This window comes from Pseudorasbora parva, chromosome 2, assembly GCF_024679245.1.
Source record: "Pseudorasbora parva isolate DD20220531a chromosome 2, ASM2467924v1, whole genome shotgun sequence".
Lineage (NCBI taxonomy): Eukaryota > Metazoa > Chordata > Actinopteri > Cypriniformes > Gobionidae > Pseudorasbora > Pseudorasbora parva.
In genome coordinates this window covers 24,190,522-24,217,704 of record NC_090173.1, presented here as the reverse complement: position 1 = coordinate 24,217,704, position 27,183 = coordinate 24,190,522, and the positions used below count along the sequence as shown (strand labels likewise).

The following is a 27,183-nucleotide window of genomic DNA, read 5'->3' as shown; positions in this document are numbered from 1 at the left end:
TGATAATATGTTTGTGACTGTGATACTTTTTGTTCAGAATTATTTGATGAATAGAAAGTTCAAAAGAACATAATTTATTTGATTTATTTTTATGTATAGCTTATCTTATACTGACCTCAACATTGTAATTGGGAGTGTATCATAAAACCATTTTAACAATATTTTACCATAAAAAACAATGTATTGTCTTGTAAAATATAATGTTCCCTTTCAATCGGTCACGTTCCACGTACGTCGGACATAGACCGACGAATTGGGATTACATCTGGAAACCCCTATCAGCTTCGAGATATAGAAAATGGGCCAATGAACATTGGCGTGCATGCTTTGCATATCGCACCCCGCCCCGCTGCGTGGGTATAAAGTGGAAGCGATCGCCACGCACTGTTGTCATTCACTTCAGAGCCGAACGGTGTTGATGAAGCATCTGACTGCCTGCTATCTTGCAAGAGAGAGAGAGAAAGCGTGTGCCAGGGGAAATTGCGCTTGTGTTGGCCAGACGGCACAAGACAGCGCGACCGCGATCTCACTGCTGCTGAGAGAGCTGCTGTTTTCACAGCAAACTGCTGTGAATCTGAGCAAATTGCACTACACACACACACACACACCACACACAGTTGGTTCGCTGGGCGTGTTCCTTTTTCTGGTGAGAGCAGAAACAGGCTGTACACAAAACCTGTTATATTGCCGCGGTCGATCCCTGGGACATCCTTTTCAGGATGTCTTTCCACCCATGCGTTTCTGGATGCGGTCGTTCCCTGTTGCCCGCTTGCGGTCACGAGCACTGTATCACGTGCCTGGGCTTAGAGCACGCTGAGGCGGCGTTTATGGATAGCTTGTGATCTCACTGCGAGAACATGACTATCTCGGCGCTTAGGTCGAGACTTGCCTACCTTCGGGAAGGTGAAGTCCCCCTACCTATAGCTCGATTTAGGTCTATTCCTGCCTAGCAGAATAGACCTACTTTGACGGATGGCCGGGGTGACCTGAGGATCACGGTTAGGACAAACCCGTCGAGGGAGTCTCCGCGGGACCCTAATCGCTCACAAGCGGTGGTGCTTCCGGAGGAACCCCTCGGCCCCCCATATGCGCGGCCGACGGTGTCCTTTGGGGCACCCACGGACGAGCAGATGTCGATCGCTGCATCGAAGGGGGAGTTTCAGTCCTCTGGGGATGAAGATTCGGCTGTACTGCCTACCTCTGGGAGAGTGGGAACGGTCGAGTCGGATGTCGAGTTGACCGCTATGCTTTCCCGGGCTGCCGAAAAGGTCGGGCTTGAGTGGAACCCTCCACCACGTCCCGAACCTTCTAGGTTGGACGATTGGTTTCTCGGGGCGGGTCACGCTCAGCGTCCCTCCCCGGTGCCTTTCTTCCTGGAGGTGAGGAGCTGACTAGGTCGTGGAAAGCACCGTTTAGCGCCCGCGAGCGACCTGGTGGCTCCTCCCTCCTCACTACCCTCGACGGCGGGCAGGCCAGAGAGTATGAGGGTCTCCCGCCGGTGGAGCGGGCCATTCGCGATGCAACTGTGTCCAACGTTCGCCTCTAGCTGGCGCGGGGACCCGAAGCTCCCGTCCAGGGCCTGTAGAGTCTCTTCCGGTCTGACCGAGAAGTACTACAGGTCCTGGGCCCAGGCCGCGTCCGCCCTGCATGCCATGGCGTTGCTTCAGGTACATCAAGCACAGGCACTCATGGACATGCACGAGGGTAGTCCTTTTCCAGAGCTCCTCCGGGAGGGTCATCTCGCCCATCGATGGCCATGAACCATCTGTGTACAAGTACAAGAACAAAATGTGATCATACCTAATGTAGACATAGCACAAATCAAAGGAAAATCTGGCAGTTGCCCCAGGCAATGATCTTTACAGATGCTAATGTGCTAAATTAGGCGCTTTGGTTGCTGTTATACAAAACTACATTCATCACCCTTAGAAGCTATTTCTTTCTTTTTTCTAGTTTTCTAGTGCACTCAACTGAATTTGTTACTTAATAACAGCAGGAGCCATCTCTAGCCATCTAATTTTTCTCAGTTATGAAAGCATCATCTGAAAGTGATTTCATATGATGATTTCGTCTGACGGATCCCGGCAGCGGGAAGGACACCCAGGCCACTCAGGCCACTGCCACGCCAGGTGGCAAGCGCCGTCATAAGAGACCCTGAGTCAGGCCACCCAGAGATGGAGGATCCTGCTCGAAAGCAAGTGGCAGCAGCACCACTTCCTCCCTCCGGCCAGTGGGACCTGGCCGGGGGAGTAGTGTCAGCTTGCTGCGCCACTCCCTTCCTCTGGAACGAATATGTGCGCCAAGACAAGGATATGTGCACTTTTATGCTCCAGTCGAGTTCCCCAGAATGGCGAACCCTGTCGAGTCCTCTGCAACCCGCGGCAGTCAGACGTGGCGGAGCGTCTGACGCCAGGTCTAACATTTGTATGTATTGTGGAACTTGTGTTAGGCTGGGTTCCATATGTAGTGACCCCCACGGTGGTCCCATATGTGTATTCTCCATGGTACGGCTCCCTACGGCGAGCCCATGTCTTTCCCTTGGCAGAGCCCGCCCTGCCGTCTCAGTGCGGTAACTGTCCCCCGCCCAAGAGGGCCGGGGCCATCCCTGGGAGGTAGTACTGCCCACGGCCAGTCCATACGTGTTATTTCCACACGTTATCTCCTTCGGGGGAGTATGGCTTCTGCAGAAGCCTCCAGGGGCACGCTTTCCCAGCGTTATCCAATAGTCCACTGATTGGGTCTTGTGGGATGGCAGTGTGACTCTCCCTGCAGGAAATTCAGCGATTCGAGACGATTTTCACTGTAAATTATAAGCTAATTTTTACTCTTTGCTGTCAGAAATATTTACAGTCAAACCAAATTCAGGGTTTGACTGTTTTTTTGACTGAATATTCAGACGGCTTTTACATTTTCTCACATTATCACAGTTTATTTATTCGCTATAGTTTAGAAAATGCTAATAACATATGAGAAGAACTCATAGTTAAACTGTGTCAGAACAAATTCATCTTGATAATGCAATCTAGTCTCACAGAATTCCGTGAAATGAACACAAACCCTTAACTCAAAAATCTGTGGTATAGTTTCACGGAATCGCCGAAAATTCCATGATGGGTACATGGAAGTGATGCCTATGTAAGTCAATGACAGGCAGCATCCGTGGTCCACACATGGATTCCCTGTTCCAACACCTTATATTCGTCAGTTCGATTACAAAATGCAATTTTTAAATACAATTTTAACATTAAAAACTGGCTTCAAACATTTGAACCTTAGTGTTAGCCTATAATAGACACTATTGTTACATTTTTTATTGGTTCATATCCTGTAAATTTAAAAACAGAAACAAGTTTAACCTGGGTGCCACTAAACGCCTTCATGATTTGCAGGGGCACTGTTGCTCCGTCTATTATTTTGACCTAAAAAAAAAAGGACAGTACATGACCATGACTGATTAGTTTCATAATCGTGTAACTGTGCAAGAGCATAATTGGAGTGCATAATAATCCACATAACAGTGTAAGCGCACTTACAGAGCCTGCAGTGTGCAGATCGTTTGGGACGCCAACAACATAATCTGTAATCATTTTCAAATAAGAAAAAAGAGAAAAGAGATAAGAGCAGCAGACCAAACTCATTTCTAAAAGCTGCTGTTAAAATTAAACACATAAAAATTAAGACAGTTTTTCAATTCTGCTTATCACCTGGGAAATGGTCTTCATTAAACTGCCCAGCAGCAACGGAATATCCTATGATGCAAAAAAATTAGCAAACATCATTGGATGTTTTAGATTGTATAATTTCATTAATTTATTATTATTATTATTATTATTATTATTATTATTATTATTATTATTATTATTATTATTATTATTATTACACTTTTAGAAGTATAGGTTCTATATGGAATGTTAAAGACACAATATGTAGTTGTAGCCGCTAGAGGTTGTTTATTCAAAACAAAGACGTAGCTTGATAACGGCTTGCTTTTGTAGAGCTTTTATTATGCGGCAAACAACTGCTTCTGCTTCTTCCACTCATATGTACGTGAGGTTAATGCAGCACTGTTTATTATATTAGATACATTTGAGTGTGCTGAAAGTTATTTTATAACGCTACTCTGTGCGGCTACTATGAGACACTCTACTCTCCTATGAGACTTACTGCAGTTGCACACTGCAGTAAGCTAGATCGATATTAGGCATAGTAACATGGTAATCACAGGTAAATCAATAAAACAAGATTCAAACAATAAGACTTACTGAGCTGTATAACAATGATTAGTTCCATTTCAGTTGGTCACGTTCAACTGTTTGCATACATTCATCGACAGAAAACGTGTCGGTTACGAATGTAACCCTCGTTCCATGAAGGGGATACAAAGATTCGAAGGCGAGAGAAGGAGAAGAAGTTTGAGTTCTGGTGGAAAGGCACATTCAGCAAGGACTGCGTCTCACTGGAGAGCTAAAAACAACTGCTGTTTTCACAGCATCTCTGTTGGTTCAGTGAGTGCAATGTTGTACTATTTATCTGCGTTTTTGCTGCGGCAATCTCCCTGAGTCCTCTAGAAGAGTACACGTCTGACACTACGTCTTTTTTAAGATGTCATTCCACCCATGCCTTTCTGGATGTCAGTCACCAGCTGGCAGTCACAATTGTTGTCTTACATGTCTGGGCATTCAGTATGCTGAGGTAGGGTTTGTGGATAGTTCATTTACCCACTGCAGGAACATGACTATTTTGGATTTGAGGTTGAGACTCACCTAGACTCAGGTGGAGTCCCCTTACGTATACCCCAATCTAGAGCTAGTCCTGTTGGCCAGCAGAATATAGCTACTTTTTTCAAATAGCCAGGGTGACCTGAAGATTACGCTTAGGGCTACCCTGCCAAGGCAACCCCCATGGGCCCCTTAACCCTCTGACACACTGCAGCTGGTTGAGTTGCAGAGAGAGCAAGATGGCCCCTCCCATGGGTGTCCAGTGGCGACTTTCGGAGCTCCAGCAGATGACAAGATGTTGACCGCTGCTTCAGAGGGGGAGCTTTAGTTATCTGAGGATGAAGACTCGGCTGTGTTGCCTCCCTCTGGGAGAGTAATGTTGCCCGAGATGGACCCAGAGTTGACGGCTATGCTTTCCCGGGCCACCAAAAGTTGGTCTCGTGTGGAAAGGTTTGGCTCGTGTCCCATCCACGCTCTGTGGTTATACATTGACAGGACGCAAAGCTTCAGGGCCTCAGAACAGCTCTTTGTTTGTTAGAAGAGGGAAATACTGTCTCCAAGCAGAAGATTGCCCTCTGGATAGTGGATGCCATCACCTTTGTGTACCATACCCAAGGCGTGCCTTGCCCATTCAGGTTAAGAGCCCACTCCACTAGGAGCGTTGCCTCTTCCTGTGCGTTGGCACATGGCACCTCACTGACAGATATTTGCTGAGCTGAGGGCTGGGTGACACCCAACATGTTCGCTAGATTCTATAGTCTCCTTGTAGAGCCTGTTTCTTCCCGTGTGCGCTTCAACCAGCCAGTAATACCGAAGTGCCCATTCTAAGTGTCGGCTTGCTGCGCCATTCCCCTCCTCATGGACCATATAAGTTCGCTTATCGCTCCAGCAAGTTCCCCAGCAGGCGAACCCTGATGAGATGCTTAGCTGGGTTCCATATGTTGTGACCCCTACGGTGGTCCCATGTGTTTTCTTCCATGTTACGGCTCCCTGCTGCAAGTCCATTTCTTTTCCTTGGCAGAGCCTGTTCTGCTGTCCCTTCGGGGCACACTTTCCAAGCATTATCCATTAGTCTGCTGAGTGGGTCTAGCAGAACAGCAGCAGTGACTCTCCTTGCGTAAGTTTCTGCCGCTGCATCTGATTCCATATCTGTACCCGCACTGCAGGGTGAAGCGTGAGATACAAATGTCGCACGGCAATGGCCATTAGCCCGTTCTGTATACACTCAAAGCTGATAGGGCTCTCAGAAGTGATCCCAATATAATAATAATTATAATAATAATAATAATAATAATAATAATAATAATAATAATAATAATAATAAATTTGATTTATAATGCACTTTTCATTCCGAAGAATCTCAAAGTGCAACAATGGAAAAGGGAAAAATATTTAAAAAAAAAATATTAACAACGCTGATGATGCTAGCCCGGTGCAAATGCCGCCAATCAAACGGCAACCTTAGCCACCATGCAGTTCAAGCCCGAGGGAAACCACCAGTGAGCAGCCGACACCCAGAAGAGAGAGCAGCCACAGTGAGCAACACGAAATGTCCTTCAAACCAGTATATATAAATATGTCGGTGACGTCAGTGTAACGTCTCCATTTCCTTCTTCAGGGAACGAGGGTTACGTACGCTTTCTGTCGATGAATGTATGTAAACAGTTGTCCATTGTCCGGTCTGTGTCCTGGTTACATTAGCTTATTTCTCTGGACTTAAACATTCTTGTAAACATCTGGGATAATTACATAAGTAAACAAAATATATAACATTATTTTAGAGGTTTTTGGATATTTTACTCCAAAAATCGTACACATTGTTCCTTTACATGGTTCTGTCAGGTGATTTAAAGGGGTGATGAATTGAGAAATCAATGTTCTCTTGAAACTTTGATATTTAAACATTTATTGTGATAAATTCTGAAAACTTCCTTGTTAGTGAAATAAAAGCTTTTATTGAGACCAGGCCCAGCAAAGAGATCTCAGAATATGTCGATCATTAACACATTATAAAATACAGAAATGCCACCTCAACAAATAAATATGTAGGCCTGATTCTGTAGCCTCACCCACCGACACATTGGATCACACTACCGAGCAATAAACATGCCGAAGATAGCAATATATTGCACTGTGCTGTAGAAGATTTTATTATAGAATTTAATGTAAAATAAGCTGTATATAAGACACTATTAGATATCAGATGTATGCTGAGGATGCGTTTGCCCTGTATTAAATGTGTGTGGACGTTGACAACGTGCTCCAAAATGGACATACAGAAGATGCATGAACGACAGAAAACGAACTTGGAATGTGATGACATGTAAGCCAGGAAACCAACTGGAAAACTAGCGGAAGGTTGCCATTTTGGGAAAACAGCTATGTATATATGCTAGGTAAACCAACGAATGGGAGCTGTCTCCTGCATGAGAGACTTGGCTTTGTTGATTTGAATAAAGCCTTTCTGAAATCAAATGATCTTTGGGAAATTATTTTTGCAAGAAGAAAATTTCCAACAGTGCCTGGTTGTGGAAGAACACAGTCCCTGCATAAGCATCTTTCAGATTCTAATATTAGGAATGAGTGTTTGAACTTTATTTTTAATGAAGTTCAAGCTCACGTGTGTAAGAAATTGCATGTTTGTTTAATTTCACTGCAGAATCATTTTGAAACAAGACACAGGTTGACACTGGATTTGCAGACATATTGAGATTAAAACACACTGTGCCTTCTATACTGGATCCGACAGGAATGGTGCAACACACTAGAGACCTGCATTTATGCCCGAGCCTGACGGGCCCCGATTTTTTTTACGCCCCTAGTGCCGGGCTTCGGGACAATTTTCACATCATACCTAAAACGCGGGCCGGGCTTCGGGGCTTTTTTAGACTTCTCCTTCATTTTATATTTATTTTAATAATTAAAAGAAATGCTGCGCTGGTGGAAACAACATGAGACCATGATAGCTTACGCAATTGTCAAGACTGGCTTGCAGTGTTTAGTGTCCGCGCCAGCAGCAGCGTGCGTTTCTTCAGCAGCTGCTAGAGTTATGGCCTTTTTACAACTGGTTCCTTTATTTGTTTTCTCTGACCAGAATTATACTCCTGGCAAATGGTTAAAATATAAACGTGTGACAGCATGTTATGTACTATAGCCTATGTTGTAGTCAGATATGACGGCACTACTGGACCCCCGCATCGCCGCAAATGAGTAGTTAAAGTAAGCCAATGCCAATGTAAGATTGGCATTTACATTGGCTTAAAGTAAGCCAATGTAAGTGAAACTATAAATAAGTCTTAAATGCTCAAAATCAAAAACACAATAATCTTCAATAAAATTAATGAAACTAAATGAAATTACGGTCTTTGCATTTGAAATGAGTTGCTGAATAAAATGCAGGTTAAATCTTTTGCTTTTGTTGAACTCTGTTAAATGTGCATAGGCCTATACAGCGGGAATTGAAGATCTTATTTGTATATATATATTTTTTGCGGAGGTGTAAGGTCAGACAACCTGCATGTTCTTTTATTATTTTTATTTTTTTAGATTGTGAAGCCCGTTTAGTTTGCAAGTGCCGTTGCAACCAGCACCAGCCTGCCTCAGATTGTAAAAAATGCCTTTTTACTAATAGTAGCCTTGGCTAAATGATTAAAGTAATATTGTGATACTTGAATTGTTTTACATCTATGGATTTTATTATAGGCAAGATAAGTCAAGAGTAGATTTGAGAGGCTAAATTGATTAAACATGCGGTTAACTCACTGTCAGTCGCTTGGTCGTCACTTTAAAAATGTAAACTTTGGTTTTGATTACATTTGGTTTACAAAACAACAACAAAAAAACACAGGTTTCCGTCAGACTCGGGCCGAGAATTTTGATAAGCTGTCGGACACTGTCGGCTCTACAACACACTTATGTGAGTAAATATGTTTTTTTTTATATGTGATAGTTTTGCATTGTTACATATCGTTTTTATTCATGTGCATGTGTCTGACAGAACATACCGTAGCACACTGTCAAAGCAAACCGATCACATGTAAATGCGTACAAGTGTGCAATGTCGTGGAATGTATATGCCAAATTTTGGCGTGCATATGATACGCTGTTTTTCGCATGCATATGATACGCACTTTATGGCGTGTATATGACACGCTCTTGGGAAGGTTTAGGGTAGTGGGGTGGGGAGTTCGTATGTATAATACGCCATAAAGTGCGTATCATATGCACACGAAAAACAGCGTGGCATAGACACGCCAAAATGAGTTTTGCTGTATACATTCCATGACATTGCACACTCGTACTATTTATACGCATTTTCGCGGCTGGTCAGAGGCAGCCCAACGCCCCGGGGCTATGTGTTTTCCAGACGGGCTACCAAAACGTAAGCCGTCAGCAGGCCGGTGAATCTTAAATAGTGAAATAATATTCCTTACTTGATCTGCTGTTCACTCTCTTGACTTGACGCGCGCATGTGTGTGCGGATCATGCTTATTTCCACCGATCGGCGGGCCAAGTAATACATTTTAATTCATAGACAATCATTGGAGCTGTCTTTTCTCCCTCTGCCCACAGTGTCATCATTTGAATACCTTGCTTTTAAATGTAAACCCCCTTTTTCGTTGACAATACTGCTCATTTATCGGCCCCCAAAAACAAATTCAGTTTTTATCTCTGAGATGCATGACTTTCTCACAACACTCTGCTCTACTTCTGCCAACATTTTAATATTAGGAGATTTTAATATTCATGTAGATACCCCCTCCTGCCACCTGGCAGCTGAGTTTCTGCAATTATTGGACTGCCTCAATCTCCAACAGCATGTGGATGGACCCACTCATTCTAGGGGGCACACTCTGGACTTGGTCATTTCCAACTCTCCTCATATTAGAAACCTCTTGGTGTATGATCTGGGTGTGTCTGACCACCAGGCCATCTCATTGGAGCTGCCACGCCCCTCTTCCCTTACCAAAGATTCCCGTCAAATTTGCTTCAGGAACCTGAAAAAGATTAACCAAGACTCTTTAACTACAGACCTTCAGCAATTCTCCTCTGTTGATCTCTCCTCAGTCTCTGAGTCGGTTGACTTCTACAACAAGTCTCTGAGCAGCCTTCTAGATCTTCACGCACCTGTCATAACTAGAATGGTCACCTTCTCGCGCTCAGCACCCTGGTACACCAGCGAACTGCGGAAGATGAAGACGGTTGGGCGCGTACTTGAGAGGCGTCTCAAGCTCTCAGGACTCACTGTTCATAGGCAAGCCTATAGAGATCATCAGAAGGCCTACGCAAGGTGTTTAAGAGATGCTCAGTCACAGTTCTACTCTAGCATCATCAACAATAACCCTGGAAACTCCAAGAAGCTTTTCTCCACTATTAATCACATCCTCAAACCGCAAACTCACTCTTTTTCAGAAGCCACAGAAGAGAGGTGCAATAAGTTCATGACCTTTTTTAGGAACAAAGTAGACAACATCCACTTGCTCCTATCTAGCACCTCCGCTCTGCCTGTCCCGTCTGTTGATCCACAGCCAGGGACCTTCCAACATCTCTGCTGCTTCTCCATCATCACACAGCTCGAGGTTGAGGACATCATCAGAAAAATGAAACCATCCACCTGTGCACTGGATCCTTTTCCTACAGCCTTGGTAAAATCTAACCTCAGTGTCTTAAGTCCATTCATTACCAAGATTATTAATAATTCCCTCCAGGCCGGCCATGTTCCTTCATCTCTTAAAACTGCTATCATCAGACCACTTCTGAAAAAACCTACTTTAGACCCAGATGTTAATGACAACTACAGGCCCATCTCCAACCTCCCATACCTCTCTAAGGTGCTGGAAAAAGTTGTTGCTGCACAGCTTCAGGTCCATTTGGAGCATAACCATCTTTATGAGAAATTTCAGTCTGGTTTCCGCTCAGGACACAGCACAGAAACAGCTTTGGTCAGGGTCACAAACGATCTTTTGATGGCGGCAGATGCTGGTTCCCCATCCCTTCTCATCCTCCTGGACTTAACTGCAGCTTTCGATACAGTTGACCATAACATCCTCCTTCACCGTTTACATTCCACCATTGGTCTCTCTGACTCGGTCCACAACTGGTTTTCTTATCTCACTGGGAGAACTGAATATGTTGCGTTAGGTGAAGCTACATCCCTGTCCCTCAAGGCTCTGTGCTCGGACCCACCCTGTTCATACTCTACATGCTCCCCCTTGGCCGTCTCATCAACCGGCATGGGATTTCTTTTCACTGCTATGCTGATGACACTCAACTTTACTTTAGGACAAGTTCATCTCCCTCTGCTGACCTCACACCATCCACTTTGATCACTTGCCTGGATGAGATAAAGGCGTGGATGAAGCAAAACTTTCTGCAGCTAAACAGCTCCAAAACTGAAGCTATCCTAGTCGGCACTCCACTTCAGGTCCAGAAGTCCGTTATCACCAGCATTGCTTTCTCTGATCAGGTCATTCCTCTTTCCACTTCAGTCACGAATCTGGGGGTCAGAATGGAATCACAGCTTACTTTTGAAGCGCACATCAAACACCTGTGTAAGACCTCCTTCTTCCACCTCGCCTTTGCCAAAATTCGTCCCATTCTATCACTGGCTGATGCGGAGAAGCTTGTCCATGCCTTTATCTCCTCCAGGCTGGACTACTGCAATGCGCTCCTTATTGGCATCCCTAGCAAAAATCTCCAGAGGCTGCAGTGTATTCAGAACAGCGCTGCTAGGATCCTCATGAGGGTGCGCAAATACGACCATATCACCCCCATTCTAAAATCACTCCACTGGCTTCCTGTGTCGTTCAGGATCGAGTACAAGATCTCTCTCCTTACCCACCAGTGCATCCATGGTGATGCTCCCTCCTATCTCAAGGAACTCCTCACCACACAAACAGCCACTCGTAACCTCCGCTCTGTTTCGCTGTATCGCCTCAAAACTCCCACAGCCAATCTCCGTACTATGGGGGATCGGGCATTCTGCTCTTCAGCCCCCAGTCTGTGGAATGCTCTCCCTGACCACCTGCGGACTCCACAGACTATAGATACTTTTAAGCGTGGTCTTAAAACCCACCTTTTTAGCAGAGCTTTTAATTGACTTTTAATTGACTTGCTACTTGTTTAATTTATTTTATTTTATTTTTCGGTTTTATTTATTTATTGTTGTTGATTGTTTTGTTTTTGTTTTTAAATTCTGTAGCACTTTGAGATTTTGTTTAATATAAAGTGCATTATAAATAAAATTTATTATTATTATTATTATTATTATTATTTTTATTATTTTTTTTATTCCAATCAATTGCAGGTGGATGAGAGATAAATCATTGTGTTTGTTTGATAAAGACGTTTTGCGAGCACTGTGAGAGAATCATTCTGGTTGCAACTTTCAAAACAATCCCTCACATGAACTGACAGGGGAGCAGAAGCTCATTAAATATGCAAATCTTATCCAATCCTAGCCTTGGGCGTTTACTGCCAAGTCTTTAGGGTGGCTGCCGCACACTCATCAAAACCAAGCCTTCAGGAGAGAGCCTCAAAACAAGTGTAGAAAATAGGCTATTACTTATTCATTATGTTTTTGAATGTAAATACCAGGTAAACGTCATAAGTTGAACTCAGACATCAGTATATAAAAAAAAGCCAGTTCAGGATACCTTTAATACATTTTATTTTCAAAGAGTGTAGTTTTTTTTGGTGTCTGTTTTGAATGACATATTCAAAATCTTGATTCACATCTTACCCAGATACAGGTCATAGTAGTCAAGTCTTTGTGGTGTTTTAGTTTCATTGCCCACTGAGTGCTTGCGAGAGAACGTACTGCCCCTGTTCATGATGTTTTCAAGAGATGCGGTGATGATCTGACCTGAAGTAAAGAGAAAAGCTCAGTGACAGTGCCACTATAGTCAAAGCACACTTCACAAAATCATATAAACCCCATTGAAAGCTCTCTGTCATTGTACATTTAAAACAAAAACTCTCTTTTCATTTGTTTGAATCACAGTAGCGAAGACAGCCTTGCTTACATAGCTTTTCTAACATATTTTACCTTGAAAATAAAAGCCTCCTGGTGCACCAAGTATGACTCTGCCATTCTGTCACAACCAATGCAAGCAGTTTTTACATGCAGGAACAAAAATAGATGTTAAACTATTTAATAGACAGCCTATTACTTATTATAGGCTACAGCGTAATGATATGCAAATACATTCAAATATGTAAACGAAATATGGAACCTTTGTGATGTCTGTCGTAAATCCAGCCTCACAATAACGCCGGTCAGGATCTGCATAAAGATTTGATCATTATTGGTTAGAGTGCTTGAAACATTTGGCATTTAAGAGTAATATTTGTATTTCAAATTTATAAACAGAGCAGGTAAATCTATAGCAGGTACAATACTGCATGTGACAGCGGTAAATTCAATGTCTTACAGCCTCTGGTGTAAATTGACTCTACAAATTCTTCCCTGCAGGGGGCGTAGTTTGCCAGCTCTCCTGTTTGCATGTTCAAAAGCTGGCAGTTCCCAACGGGTGTATTCATGGCCTCCTCCTTTCCCAAGATAACGTTCCAGTGGAACATAGGGGCACAGGCCTCATATGAAACATATAAAATGTAATTTTATTTTATTTTTCAAATTTGACTTTTGTCTATCACTATACAGGGTAGCCCAACACTTTAGAAAAGGGTATGTAGGTAACTATGCAGGAAATAATGCAGGATTAATGAGTAGTAGCTACTATATTAACACGTCAGCCACTACTATTAACTAATACAGAAAGTTTAACAAATCAGTAAGTAATATCGAATTTAGGACTGAGATAGCTCCTATTAGGTAATAAATAATTCCTGAAGGACATTGGCATCACTAAGAACTAATAGGTAACTATGACAAATTATAAAGAATTACCAATTCACGAGTTCACACTTACAAATAATTCAGATAGAATAAATGGTATGCGTATTTGGCGTGCTGTCCGAGGAGAGGGCTCCGAGCTCCGTATTTGGCCCGAACCCAGAGTACTCCCCCCGTATTTCTGGTTAGGAAAGTTAACCAGGTGCGTGTGAGGTAGAGGGGTGGTGGAGGGATGCTGCAAACTTTATCAAGGAACATTGGTGAGTTGACTGGGTATTTATGTGATCCTCCACTTGAGCTGATTGGTAGACATGTTGATTACTGATTGTTGACAGCTGGTTGGAATGACATCATGATTAGGTAGATCATTTGAACGTGCTTCTCCCGAACTTAGTTTTTTAAGAAACATCATTTAATTACTGATCACAACATTAATGTGTATGAGATGTGAGCAACTGTCTTTTTTGTGGACCACGACTCCATGTGGTCATACAATGCATCACTAATTACGAGTGTTAACTAGACACTATGCAGGAACTGTGACCTGGAACATTATTTTGTGAAAAACATAATTTTTAAAACAATGGTCCAGATTACTGGTACTTCTTGAAGACTGTTAGCCTGACAAGCAAACATCAAGATGTTGGGTCTGGGAACTCACTATTGAAAGGGCTCAATCCGAGAGGCAGTATAAAGGTTGTCCTTCAAATTCCCTCTGCATGCAATAAGATAGCACTACAACCAATCAGAACAACTAAAGCCTAGTTCAGACTGCACGATTTTCAAACTTGTCAGGTCACGGCTCTTTTCACACTGCATGACTATCTGGGGTATCATTCAGTCACTGCTGTGTTCACACTGCACGATGGTTTGAGTTCACACTGCACAATGGTTTGACGACAGAGGAGTTCATACTGCATGACTGAACAAGAGGAAGAATCGCCGATAACTCTCTCTCTCTGGTGCGCAAACTACACGTGCGATGTGACAAGTAAACAACGCGAGATCACACGTGCGTCAGACCGGAGTTCTCGCGCAAGACTTGGAATTGTTATTAAAAATGATAAACTGCACAAAGTTTGCTTCAAATTGTGTGCGCACTGATTTGTGGAGAAAAAGAAAAAAGATTATGGCGGAAGAAATAGTTGGAGAGACAGAGGGATCTAGGATTGTGTTCTGCAAAGACAGTTTGAGGTAAATAAACAATTTTGTAATGTGCTGCTGCTGTGGCTGGATGTGCAAATGTTTGGCCTTTGTTTCTGTTTGATATAATTGTAAATATATCTATTAAAATACTGATATTCTGCTCTATAACTCCTCCCTGAACCTCCTGCTGTCCTGTATCTCACTCTTTCATTGGCTGTCGGTCATCGCCAGTGTAATTTTCAGTCAGAATGCAGTTCACACAGCAGGAGTATCAATCACTGACAGGTCCAGATATTTAGCATGCCAAATATCTCATGGGCGTCGGCGACTCGTCGGCGATTCTCTCTGATCGCGTCTTTGATCATTCACACTGCGTGATTGTCACTCGCATGCACGAGCACCGATTTGCTTATGATCTCGGGCATTTGTCGGCGATTTCACAAAACCTGTCGGCGACTCAAAATTGGGGCAAAAATCGGGCAGTGTGAACTAGGCTTTAGAAGGTGAAGCGGAGTTAGGTGTTAGATTAAACTTTCGCCGTACCGAGTCGGCAAAAGGCAGAACACTTCTTCCAGGAAGAACGATACGGCAAAGGTTTCTCATTGAAATGAATGGAGCACCCAGCACGTCGAAAATTGACGATAAAGGTACGCCCAGTTCGTTGAAAGGTATATATATATATATATATATATATATATATATATATATATATATATATATATATATATATATATATATATATATATATATATATATATATATATATATATATATATATATATATATATATAATGTTTCAATAGTGTTTTCATACAATGTTTCAGTGACCTCAAAAGTTACACTACAAATTAATCAAAATGCGTTAACAACTCCTGTGGATGTTAGCAACCGTCCTTACAGGACAGGATCCTTACAGGACAGTGTATCTACAAATAAAAACATAACTGTTTGTGAAATGCAGTAACTCACCAATATGTAGTTGTTGTAGGTTCGAACTGAAGCACCCAACCACTGGTTTGATTTGTGAGCCATTAGAAGCATATTACCTAATGTGATGTTTTCATCACCTATGAAACATTGATTGAAAAAAAAAGAAAAGAAACAACAACAACAAAGGGTTTTACAGAATTTACTTTTATATGACTTCACATTTCATAATACCAAATATTAGGCCTAAATTCTGCATACCTAGCCAACATACTACAGGATGCTATACTCACCCTTTTGGTCAAAGTTTAAAGTCTGACACGATTCTCCACTTAAAGGCCAGGGACACATGAAGACAGAGCCACCACGAGAGATTCCAGGCTGGCTGGTATTTGCTCTGGGTGCTCCAACCACCACACTTATACTACAGGGTGGAAACCAGAGCATATGAGAGTGACAAAAAAATACACAATTCATATGTTCATGCTCTATACATTAGGTGCACACACACACACACACACACACACACACACACACACACACACACACACACACACACACACACACACACACACACACACACACACACACACACACACACACACATTGTGTTACTATGTTTTAATGGGATTTTTTTTATTAAAATGTTTTTATATTGTACATTATATCCTGTACCCTACCCATTACCCCATTACATTCATAAAAGTACAGAAAACTTTCCGCATTTTTACATTTTCAAAAAACATAATTTAATATTTAATATGATTTGTAAGCCATTTTCCCCATGGGGACCAAAAAAATTTGTCATCTTTGTGGGGATATTTTGTTCTCATAACATAGGGTTTATCTGTACCACACACACACTATGGTTCGAAATTTTTTATTAAGCAGGAATTCATTCAATTGCAGACATTTATAATGTTAGACAGGATTTCTATTTCAAAAATATTATGTCACGTGGGGGTCAGATTAATTTTTCATGAATCAAGTTTCCACTAAAATATTATGGAGCATTACTGTTCCCTTTCAAAAGCTACACTCAATGCTCCATAAGCTTAAGTATTGTTAACACGACCAGCTGTGAAAATAGTCGGAAAACACGCCAATGAAATTGACACGGGGGAAATTGACACATATATTTATAGCCTCGTCTGTGACGTCATCGCCCCACCTGCTACACAAGGCTATAAATAGATGAGCTCCAGCTGTAGCCATCAGGTCTTTCTGTCTTCAGACCATATCTGTGTGTGGAGTGTTACAGAGTCTTTGGGGAACTTTTTTTTTCTCTAAAACATCTCTTTCTCTTTCAAAACTCAACTCGAGATCTGTGTTAGGAGTTAGTTTAATCATCTGATAGTGTACAGAAACGTATCTCTTTCATCTCTATTAAGTTAACATCAGTCTCTCTTGTGATCAGGACTTGTGTGTTTTTGCCCTCAACGTTGGTTTTCTCGACATTCGTGGATGTGAAAGCATGCAGGTATACGGAGATGCCACTGGTCGAAGAGACCCTCCGGGCTATCTCTTGCCTAGTTAGGCATTCTCGTTAAAGAAACCTGTCCTCCCAGGGTTGACCTCAGGACCATTATCAATAAAAAGAAAGTCCTGATGGTCTTGCACCCAGTCTGGTGGGGGTAGCCCCCCGTGGGACAGGGCGCATCTTAGAACACCGGCTCCCTCTGTCCCGCTACCCTTACAAAACCGCTCCACATCCTTCCATCCAGGACACGGGACATTTAACATCCCCTCAACAGGAAATATTCAAACTAATACCACTTTTTAGAGAGTCTGGCAGCATGGAAACTTCTGCCAGGCATTTCTGCATGGGTGTTCAGCACAGTTCAAAACGGTTACAGAATCCAGTTTATTCAGCGCCCTCTGGGTTTCAATGGCGTTGTCTCCACATCCGTGAGTTTGGAGTTGGCACACATACTTTCACAAGAGCTGCAGACTCTTCTGATCGAAGGGGCCATAGAACACGTTCCTCTTTCAGAGAGAGAGTCAGGCTATTAAAACAGATATTTCCTGGTTCCCAAGAAGGGGGGTTGCGTCCAATCTTAGATCTTTGAGGCTTGAACCGTTCAGTCAGATGCTGACTCCAAAGATGGTCATGTCGCAAATTCAAAAACGCGATTGGTTCTTCACGATCAGTCTGAAAGATGCGTATTTTCACATAGAAATACTGCCACAACACAGGAATTTCCTGAGGTTTACCAGTTTCGGGTTCTTTCGTTTGGCCTAGCCTTATCACCCAGCACATACACAAAATGCATGGATGCAGCACTGGCACCATAGCGACTTCAGTGCATTCAAATTTTTAATTATAGTGACAATTGACTAATATTAGCTCATTCGTGAGAGATGGCGTGTCAGCACAGAGACATTGTGCTAGCTCATCTAATTTCCCTTGGGTTGAGAATCAACACCAAGAAAAGCTTTCTTTCTCCAGGCTTCTGTCTGGCTCCATCTGGCTCAGACCCCGGTTCCTTACCTTGGATCCCATCCCGGGCATACAGTGACATCGCAAACTGCTAACAACGGACGTCTCCCTGACAGGCTAGGGTGCGATCTTAAATGGTCGACCAGCCTAAGGGCAATGGGAGAGTCATCAGCTCGATTCGCACATCAATTGCCTCGAGTTGATGGCTGTATTTCTTGCCCTGAAATACTTTCTCCCCCAACTGAGGGGCTGTCATGTCTTAGTGTGGGTGGACAACGACAGTATCATATATAAATCACCAGAGAGGTCTGCGCTCACGCAATCTAAACAGGACAGCGAGACAGATTATTCTCTGGGCCCAGGACAAGCTCCTGTCACTCAGGGCAGTGTACATTCCGGGGCAGTTGAATGTGGGAACAGAGTTGTTATCCAGATGGAAACTACATACGGGGGATTGGAAACTCCACCCAGAAGTATTCGAACAGATCTGGACCTGCTTCTACAGAGTGGAACTGGACCGCTTCGTCTCTTATCAGACAGCGCAATATCCCCTATACTTCTCTCTCACCCACCCAGCCCCTTGGGTCTGGATGCGATGGCTCATACATGGCCCAGAATGTGCCTGTATGCATTCCCTCCAGTTGCTCTGCTCCCAGGAGTTCTATCCAGGGTTCGCCAACAAGGGTCTTGCCTCTTATTCATAGGACCACGTGGGCAGAACAGGGTGTGGTTTTTGGAGATAGTGTCTCTCCTCAATGGCTCACCATGGGCGATTTCAGCGAAGAGGGACATTCTGTCTTAGGCAGAGGGCACGATATTCCATCCCAGGCCCGACCTGTGGAACCTTCTTGTTTGGCACCTGATGGGCACCAGCTGAGGGACACTGGAATTTCGCCTGCAGTTATTGAGACAATCCTAAGTGCTAGGGCTTCCTCCACTCAGAGAATTTATGCCAACAAATGGGGGGTCTTTGAAAGGTTGTGTACGACACAAAATGTAGATCCAGTTAACTGCCAGGTTGCTTCAGTTTTGGATTTTCTGCAAGAAAAGTTGACATCAAGCGCGTGCCGCTCCACTCTCAGGGTTTATGTGGCCGCTCTTTCGGCTTACCATACCCTGGGGGAGGGGGTGCTGCTTGGGTGGAATTCTTTGCTTGCTCGCTTTATTCGCGGGGCCAGGCGGTTTAGGCCTCCTGTAAGAACCAGGATCCCTTCATGGGACCTAGCTTTAGTCCTCAAAGGTCTGGTTGAGACCCCCTTTGAACCTCTAGAATCAGCATCTGATAAACTTCTGATCCTAAAGATGTTTTTTCTAATGGCAATAATTTCTCTAAAAAGAGTTGGGGATATGCAGGCTCTGTCAGTGTCACCATCCTGCTTAGTTTTGTCCCCAGGGACAGTGAAAGTGATTCTGCATCCACAACTTGACTACCTAAGGAAACAAGGTTCCTCTCTCGACTGTACATTCTGTCACTTTTGAAACCTTTTGCCCTCCTCCCTTCACAACGCCAGAGCAGGAGAGACTTCATAGAATGTGTCCAGTACGTGCTCTTGAGGCCTATGTGCACCAAACTAGCCAGTGGCGTAAGTCAGAGCAATTGTTTGTTTGCTTTGGGGGCCGTAATAGAGGTTCTGCGGCCATCAAACAGACAATGTCTCATTGGGTCAGGGATGCTATTGCTCTTGCCCATGAGGTGTGTGGTCAAGCTTCGCCTATAGGGTTAAGGGCTCACTCCACCAGGGGAGTCGCCTCTTCTACGGCGTTAGCAGGGGGTGCTCCTTTACAAAGTGCTTGTGATGCGGCAGGTTGGGCCTCTTCGCACACATTCATAAGATTTTATAGCTTGGATGCTCATACCACTCCGGGCTCTCATGTTCTTGAGTCGACATCACAAGCTAACGTTTGAGGCCTCTTGCATCCTTGTGCACACCTACACAATCGTAAGACATGGCGGCGTGGGTTTTCTTGTTCCCATTTGCATAAGCTTATCCAGCATTGAGTGTAGCTTTTGAAAGGGAGCACTTGGGGTTACTTGACTATAACCCTGTTCCCTGATAAAGCAGAACGAGATTCTGCAACGCTATAGGCCATGCTGATGATGCTCCAGGACTGGTCTTCAAAGAGAAAATATATGATGGCTACAGCTGTAGCTCATCTATATACCCCGGGGTCAATTTGATGTGTTTTCAAACTATTTTCACAGTTGGTCGTGTTAAGACACTTCCCCATTTGCATAAGCTTATGCAGCATTGAGTGTAGCTTTATCAGGAAACAGAGAAACAGTCAAGTAACCACAAGTGTTTTGAACGCTGATGATAATATGAAATTTTCTTTATCCCCAAATCAACATATAATGATTCTTGAAGTAATGGCAGTTGAAAATGTAGCCATGTGCCATTACAGGAATAAATTACATTTTGAAAAATATGAAACAAATACTGTTACCATTTTTTTTTACTAATGTTGATCAAATAATTGCAGCCTTGAGACATGAAGTTAAAAACATAAAATCTTAACAACCCTAAACTGTATAATTGTAGCAACAGTATCACCATATAGGTGAAGATTTTAACAGATTCTTAAACTGTAGCTAATCCATATGCAGAACGTTTGCTGTGGAGGTCAGCACCACTCACCTTTTGCTGCTTGACTGATAAAAGTCCACTGAGAAACCAAAGTAGCTGTCCTCAGGGCCAGAGAAGACTGTGTATTTGTTCAGATCCAGGTTGAAGCCACTGATGTAATTTGGATAAATGAGTATGGACAAATACACAGTAAAAAACAGCAGACTAACTTCAAGCCTTTTCTCCATCTTCTCTAAGATTTTTAGAGTCGTCCAAAGTTGTTCTACACAATTCTCTCTGCCACTAGGAAGAAGATTCTGTCCCTTTGGGTGAGGTTGGTACAGCCAGTTATACTACTCTGTGGTTATTGGAGTTAATTTGACACTTGTGGGTGTCTGTTTCTGATGTGCTTCCTTCAGATAAGATAAGGTACATGTCATGGGTTTCCTGGATGCTCAGTAAGTGTTTTCTGTTGTGTATTATTAAGAATTTGCCCTTATAAATTCATTTAAATATATCTTCTGCAAAACAGTAAGAACATTTTCAGAAGTTATAGCAGAGAAGAGACAGAATTGTATATGCAGGCCATGCTCAGGAAGTCTAGCTCTAAGAGACAACACACTTCCAAAAAATATAGCTAATCATCTAATTGTAAAAACTTTACACAATTTTTGATTTGTTTTTAGGTCTGTTGCAGGAGTGCAAAGTAAATATGAAAAACCTGTTGTTCACCATGCCTTTCAATAAATATAAAGCGTAGCATCAGTTCTGACAGGTCACATTAGTCAAGCTTGCATAAGCTGACTGTCAGCTTATTATGTCTATCTAACACAGTCTCACTCCTATTCGTCACATATTGACACTTGGTCAGTTCCCTTCCGCATAAATGTTTAATGCACAGGGTGCCCCTTTAGCGTGATTTTCCATTGATATCAGTTGACTTCAGTTGATTTCAAGAGCCAATGGCATTTTACAATGAAAGCTGACGCAATTGGTCACAAGAGATACGACAGCCAATGCTGTCAAAGCTTATGCAACGTTTCTTCCGTCTGCAATTTTTGAAATGTGTTGCTGTGTTCATGATCTTTGGCAGACGGAGACGCTAATTTGCTTTTGATTTTCTTCACACAAATCAATCGTTTGGCCTCAGAACGCTTGTTTTTGCACACAATATTTGTACCTTTTGAATGCATTGTGGCTGCAGTCGTACCTGCCATCCTGTTTTTTTTTTTTTTTTAATAATACACAAAGTGTTAAGGTTTAGAGATGGGGTTGTGTTACATGTTCAAAACGTGTCTGAATAGCATAAATAAAAAAAAGAAAATAATGTTAAATATAAACAAAATTATGCTGGCTGATTCAATTGACACAATGTCATAATGACAAAATCCTAACCCAATATATTGTTTCATCATGACGATAACCATGCCAAAGGGTCTGTAAATGATGGCAAAGGTTTCTTATTGAAATCAACGGAGTACTGAAAAAATAAAAAAGGTGCTAAAGGTACATGTATAGGTACGCTGTGTGTTTAAAAGTGATGCTGAAGGTTTTAATATGTGACGAATAGGAGTGAGACCGTGTTGCAGTAGGAATATGTCTATCACAGCATACATACAAAGGCTCCTTCAATACTATCAGCAGCTATCGCGTTTCTCCAGAGCTCATTTACCCTGCTCCATCCCAGCTCTTCCCTTTCGTACAGTAAGTATTTGCTATTCTGATTCCCCTCGAATCAGACTAAATGCCCAAATTATTTTGTATATTTAAATATCGCCATTAATGATATCTGAAATACATTATTTTGGTTCTGTTATGTTTATTGCTGCATGGATGCGCAAGGAGTTCTTGCCCAGAACAGAACCATACCACCAATCCAAACTGTATGCTAATAATCAATCATCTTTGACGATAGCTAGAACCAGGAACACTTCTCATAAAACCTGATGTATTCATTACATCATAAAAAGAATGGCATCTATGCTTATGTTATTCTCTCTGTTTATCCCGAGGTTACTGCAGTTCACTGGATCCAGGCCGTATCCAGATCAGATGGTGGACCTGTGTCTTGACATGACCAACACATCCCTAAAGTGTCTGCAGAGGGCATGTCAATTAGTCTCTCCTCTAAAATTGTCTCATCGATACATCCACAATAAACCCGTCTCCAGCGTGATGCCTCCGATCTTTTGAATATTCAGATCTAATGTAACTTCTGACCTGTAAGGATGCCAGAATAATAATCATACTATGTTTGTTAAATGGCCAGAGGGAAACTGGCACCCCAACTGAGCCTGGTTTCTCCGAAAGTTTATTTTTCTCCATTATGTCCCTGATGGAGTTTTGGTTCCTTGCCACTGTTGCCTTTGGCTTGGCTTGCTCAGTTGGGGACACAAAATTCCAACTAAATATCCAAATAAATTTAACTAAATTAACTTTATCAACTAAATTACTAATCTGCCCACATTGTCACAATATGATACTTAAAATGAGCTAGATGACATCACCGTTTTCTCCAGAGCGGCTGAATTAAATTCCGTTACATTATTTTCCTGTTAACACCGTGAAGCTGCTTTGAAACAATCAGCATTGTAAAAAGCACTATATAAATAAAGTTGACTTGACTTGATAGTGGTCTTGACAAAACACAAATTGTTGTCCATCTTGCAGCTGAGGGAATGTCTTTCCTACTCTATTGTGTCCTACCCCTATATGGGACGTACCTGCGTACGTACCTGCGTCATACGATTAAGTACAGCATGATTTGGTATGTTCAAATGTGACTTTATTTCTGTGATTTTCACAGTGCATGTCAAAAGAAAGTTGCATTGTTCCTTTTTATTTACTACATTAGTTTTAATTCAACAAACAAGATAGCTTATATTGTTTGAATTGGCATTAACCATCCAATTACATTAAGTTTAAAAAAGGGATGCACAAACAAGCATTAAATATTCAATTAATGTTTGTTTGATGTCATTTGCATTTCTGTTAGTCCCCAAACCCAAGGTTCACTTCAGCCTAATAACAACAAAATGACAGATACTAAACAATTACAAGCCTAGAGTGATTTTCATCTCATTTTGTGACATTGGCTATATTCTGTGCTGCATTCAATTTGTTTTGACAAAACTACACAAATATAATAAACCTAAGAGGCAGACACATTGAGATAAGAAACAGTCGAGTGCAAGGGAATGTCATTTGCACAAAGTAGCTGTCAGGGTTATGTTGTCATTCTATGTTTCCCTGTCCAACTGATTCATCCCACTCAATTGTTTGTTCATTAATTAACTCATTAGTTTCCTTTGTTTGCTCTCTGTATATAAGCCTTCAGTTTGAGTTAGCGTCTCTTGTCCGCTATTGTTTGTGTTAAGTGTTAAGTTTTGAGTCCTACTCGTTTGCGTATTTCCCTTTGTGACCAAAACAATTAGCGTTATTTGCTTATTCTGTGTGTTTGATTACGTGACAGAAGTACACAATAACAGCTAAACTAATAAAAAATGAAGCTTATTTTAGCTGAACATGCTGATGCCAAAAAAACAAACAAAACAAAAAACAAACAAAATGATTGCACCATTGGAGCGAGAGATTAGATGCTGCTGCCCCGATCCTTGTTTAACAGGGATCTGAACTGAGAATTACACACCTGCAATTCTCCAATCTCTGTCAGTAATGGATGGTCTAAGGATGTGCTAATTTGCTTTAAATAGTAAGATTTCTAAAAAATGTGTACATTCAGTCAGTGATGCCTTAAACTATGGAGATGCAAGTTTTGTTGGAATGACTATGCTTCCATATTGTTTTCAGGACTTCTGAGTTGCTTTGAAAGATCTTTCAGGAGCACCTCCTTACATTCTGTCACCCAGTCGCCAAGGCAGCTCCAACGAGGATGCAGCAGCAGATCATGCAGTAACCAGGCAAGGAGAGAGCCAGCACAAGGCCCAACCCAAAATACCTGAGACATGAGCATATTACTTCATTATTGTATAAAGTTGTGCACAGAGTATCATCTTGTTTTGTTGATACAAAATAAATACTTTCCCACATATTTATAAAATTATTTTAGTGTATCTATTTATCTGATTTGTTTTTTTTTTTTCATACCACAAGATTTGTTTACTCACCCAGTGATTGTGAAAGTTCATAGACAGCACAGCTGGACCAAATGACCTGGCAGGATTCATTCCACAGCCTGTGAAGCCGATCTGCAGACCAAATACACAAAACAACTATGAGTCTCCTGCCAAATTCAGACTTCTTGCCAAATCTCTCCCTATAATTAGGGCAAACAATCAGTTCAGTTGTGTTTCTTAAAAGAAAACATCAGGCAAACAATCAGTTCACTTGAACGTTTTTTATCATGAACGTGAGCATCAGTTTTATTCAAAAATGTACAAAAAGTCTGAAGAATTCTCATCTGCCATGCTTACCGCCATGAGATGACCAAGGGTGACCGACAGACCAGTGACTGCAGGGGCCACAGTGGTAAACACTGATTTGGGATGAGTGGCAGCCTGGACACACAGCACTAGTTGGAATGTAACAGCCATCTCCACTAACAGAGCCTGATAAGGATAAACCCCTGGGGCCACCTGAATGAGGGTAAATGGAGTTTTATCTGTTATTGTTGGACACTGTCTTTTCAGACTGACTCTACCTCCTTTCCTCATTCACTCCAATTACTTGGAAAACTATAAACTCTCTCTCTCTGTCCCTCTGTCCCTCTATCCCCATCTTGCTTTTTTCTCACTTTCTCTGACACATAGACCATATTTCCCACAAAAATCTATTTTTCTTGCTCGTTCTTATTTTCTATATTTCTTTCTCCTTAGTGATTTACAGACCTGTCTTTCTATTATGACGCCTCTGTATTTCTGTTTACTATTACACAGTTTTTGAAAGATATGTATTGTAGAAACATTTTTTTAGTGTCCCACTTTGATAAGTGCACTCACTGAGATGCCATTTCATGCTGAACAGGAATAATACAGAATATAATATGATTTCTTACATTGTTACCCTATACTATCCAATTTCTACATTAGGTATTTTGTTAAATAACAACCATCAACAGTTAATCAAAATGAAATGCAGAATTAGCTAATTAGAGAATTAAAAGTATAACACTTAACATGTCACAATGAAATTAAGAATAATTAGCAAGAAATCATTAAATTAGACAGTGGAATAAATGAGAATGGCTTAATAGCCTGGCAATTACCCAGAGTTAACATAATAATAGTGAATAAAAGCCCTAATTTTATTGAGCATGCACATTAACTATAGACACAGAAATGTTTTAGATAAATCTAAATGGTCTCTTTGAGTCTCTAAAGAATACAAACATGGCAATTTATTAAACTACATTTAATTTTGATTCTGACAATAATGTACACAGACGAGAAGATCCAGATCACAGAAATCAGAGGATCTAAAATACAGAGATACGAGGATCTACAAAGACATCACAAAAACATGTCAGGTGATCCAGAAAAGGCATCAGAAGATACAGAAATCAAACAATCCAGAATCCAGATATCAGATTATACAATGTGCAGATATCAGAAGATAAAGAAATAAGACGATCCAGAACAAAGACATCAGAAGATACAGAAACCAGAAAATCCACAGAGAATAAAATTATAGTCCTATAACCTAAAAAAAAAACCCTGCAGGGTCAGAAAAATCTCACCTCATTAATCCCCAGGTTGCTCCTTAGGGCAATTGGTGTGATGCCTAACAGCAAAGCGCAAGCGCTAAGGGCACCAAGCAGCTGGGCTACCACCAACAGGACAGCCCGCCAGGGACTTACCCTTAAGCTTGCGACCAATGCCAGGGTAACCACTGGGTTGAGGTGAACCTCACCAAAGCAGACACAGGCCAGGGCTAGTGATACTCCGAAGGCCAAGGAAACATGCAGTGGGTTGGTTGAGCATACCGGAGAAGACTTCAGCATCGGAAGGGGTTCATCTGTAATGGAGTCCCAGGACAGAGGCCCTGCATGCGGCCACAGCACAACAGAAGAAAGGCTGATGAAGAGGAAAAAAACGGTTCCCAAAAACTCACAGAACAGGCCACGTAAAAACAAGCCAGACACTACATCCCTCAGCATCAAATTGAACATGGACAAGGGGTTCATGGTGCTTCTTTTTCTTATCTTCTACAACTCTGATCAGTTTTTACTGCACCTCGTAAGATAGCAATCAATTTTAAATTTGCAGTCCTGTTTCTAAATCAGATCTCGAAGAGACATCAACATGATAAAAATGATCTTTTTAAATTGCTCAAATTCCCACCCACATCGTTCTTATATTTGGCAGCATGGGACCCTGTGACGTCTTCAGTTGGATCTCTCAGCTTTCACCCTGCCTTCTTTTGTCCACAGGTCTGTTCCTTTTTAAATACTACTAGAAAAGGCTTGCAGTTTCATCGGGTGCTCCGTGAAGAACCAGGGACTGCTTTCGGATTCTCTCCGTATGCTAAAGGTTTCCTTTCCAGCACTATCCATTTTCTTATCAAAAACCAGCAGCC

General features: G+C 42.0%; 2 protein-coding genes across 2 annotated transcripts in view; both read right to left on the bottom strand.

The window, feature by feature from the left end:
• The window catches only part of itga2b (integrin, alpha 2b), a 37,455-nt gene extending 16,477 nt beyond the window's left edge, over nucleotides 1-20,978 (bottom strand). Inside the window, exons 1-10 of the mRNA XM_067412732.1 lie at nucleotides 20,722-20,978; nucleotides 15,939-16,069; nucleotides 15,688-15,785; nucleotides 13,151-13,310; nucleotides 12,953-13,002; nucleotides 12,766-12,811; nucleotides 12,460-12,582; nucleotides 3,705-3,749; nucleotides 3,534-3,577; nucleotides 3,357-3,419 (exon numbers count right to left, since the gene is read on the bottom strand). Of these exons, the coding sequence (XP_067268833.1) occupies nucleotides 3,357-3,419; nucleotides 3,534-3,577; nucleotides 3,705-3,749; nucleotides 12,460-12,582; nucleotides 12,766-12,811; nucleotides 12,953-13,002; nucleotides 13,151-13,310; nucleotides 15,688-15,785; nucleotides 15,939-16,069; nucleotides 20,722-20,897 (936 nt within the window). The 5' untranslated portion in view covers nucleotides 20,898-20,978. The remainder of the gene's footprint in view (nucleotides 1-3,356; nucleotides 3,420-3,533; nucleotides 3,578-3,704; nucleotides 3,750-12,459; nucleotides 12,583-12,765; nucleotides 12,812-12,952; nucleotides 13,003-13,150; nucleotides 13,311-15,687; nucleotides 15,786-15,938; nucleotides 16,070-20,721) is intronic.
• A 960-nt stretch (nucleotides 20,979-21,938) lies between these two features.
• LOC137052087 (aquaporin-5) lies at nucleotides 21,939-26,972 on the bottom strand. Its single transcript, XM_067428861.1, has 4 exons — nucleotides 26,345-26,972; nucleotides 25,083-25,244; nucleotides 24,777-24,857; nucleotides 21,939-24,607 (listed from the first exon to the last, which is right to left on the bottom strand). The coding sequence occupies exons 1-4, from the start codon at nucleotides 26,789-26,791 to the stop codon at nucleotides 24,437-24,439; spliced, it is 861 nt and encodes a 286-aa protein (XP_067284962.1). The 5' UTR covers nucleotides 26,792-26,972; the 3' UTR covers nucleotides 21,939-24,436.
• Between the last annotated feature and the right edge of the window lie 211 nt (nucleotides 26,973-27,183).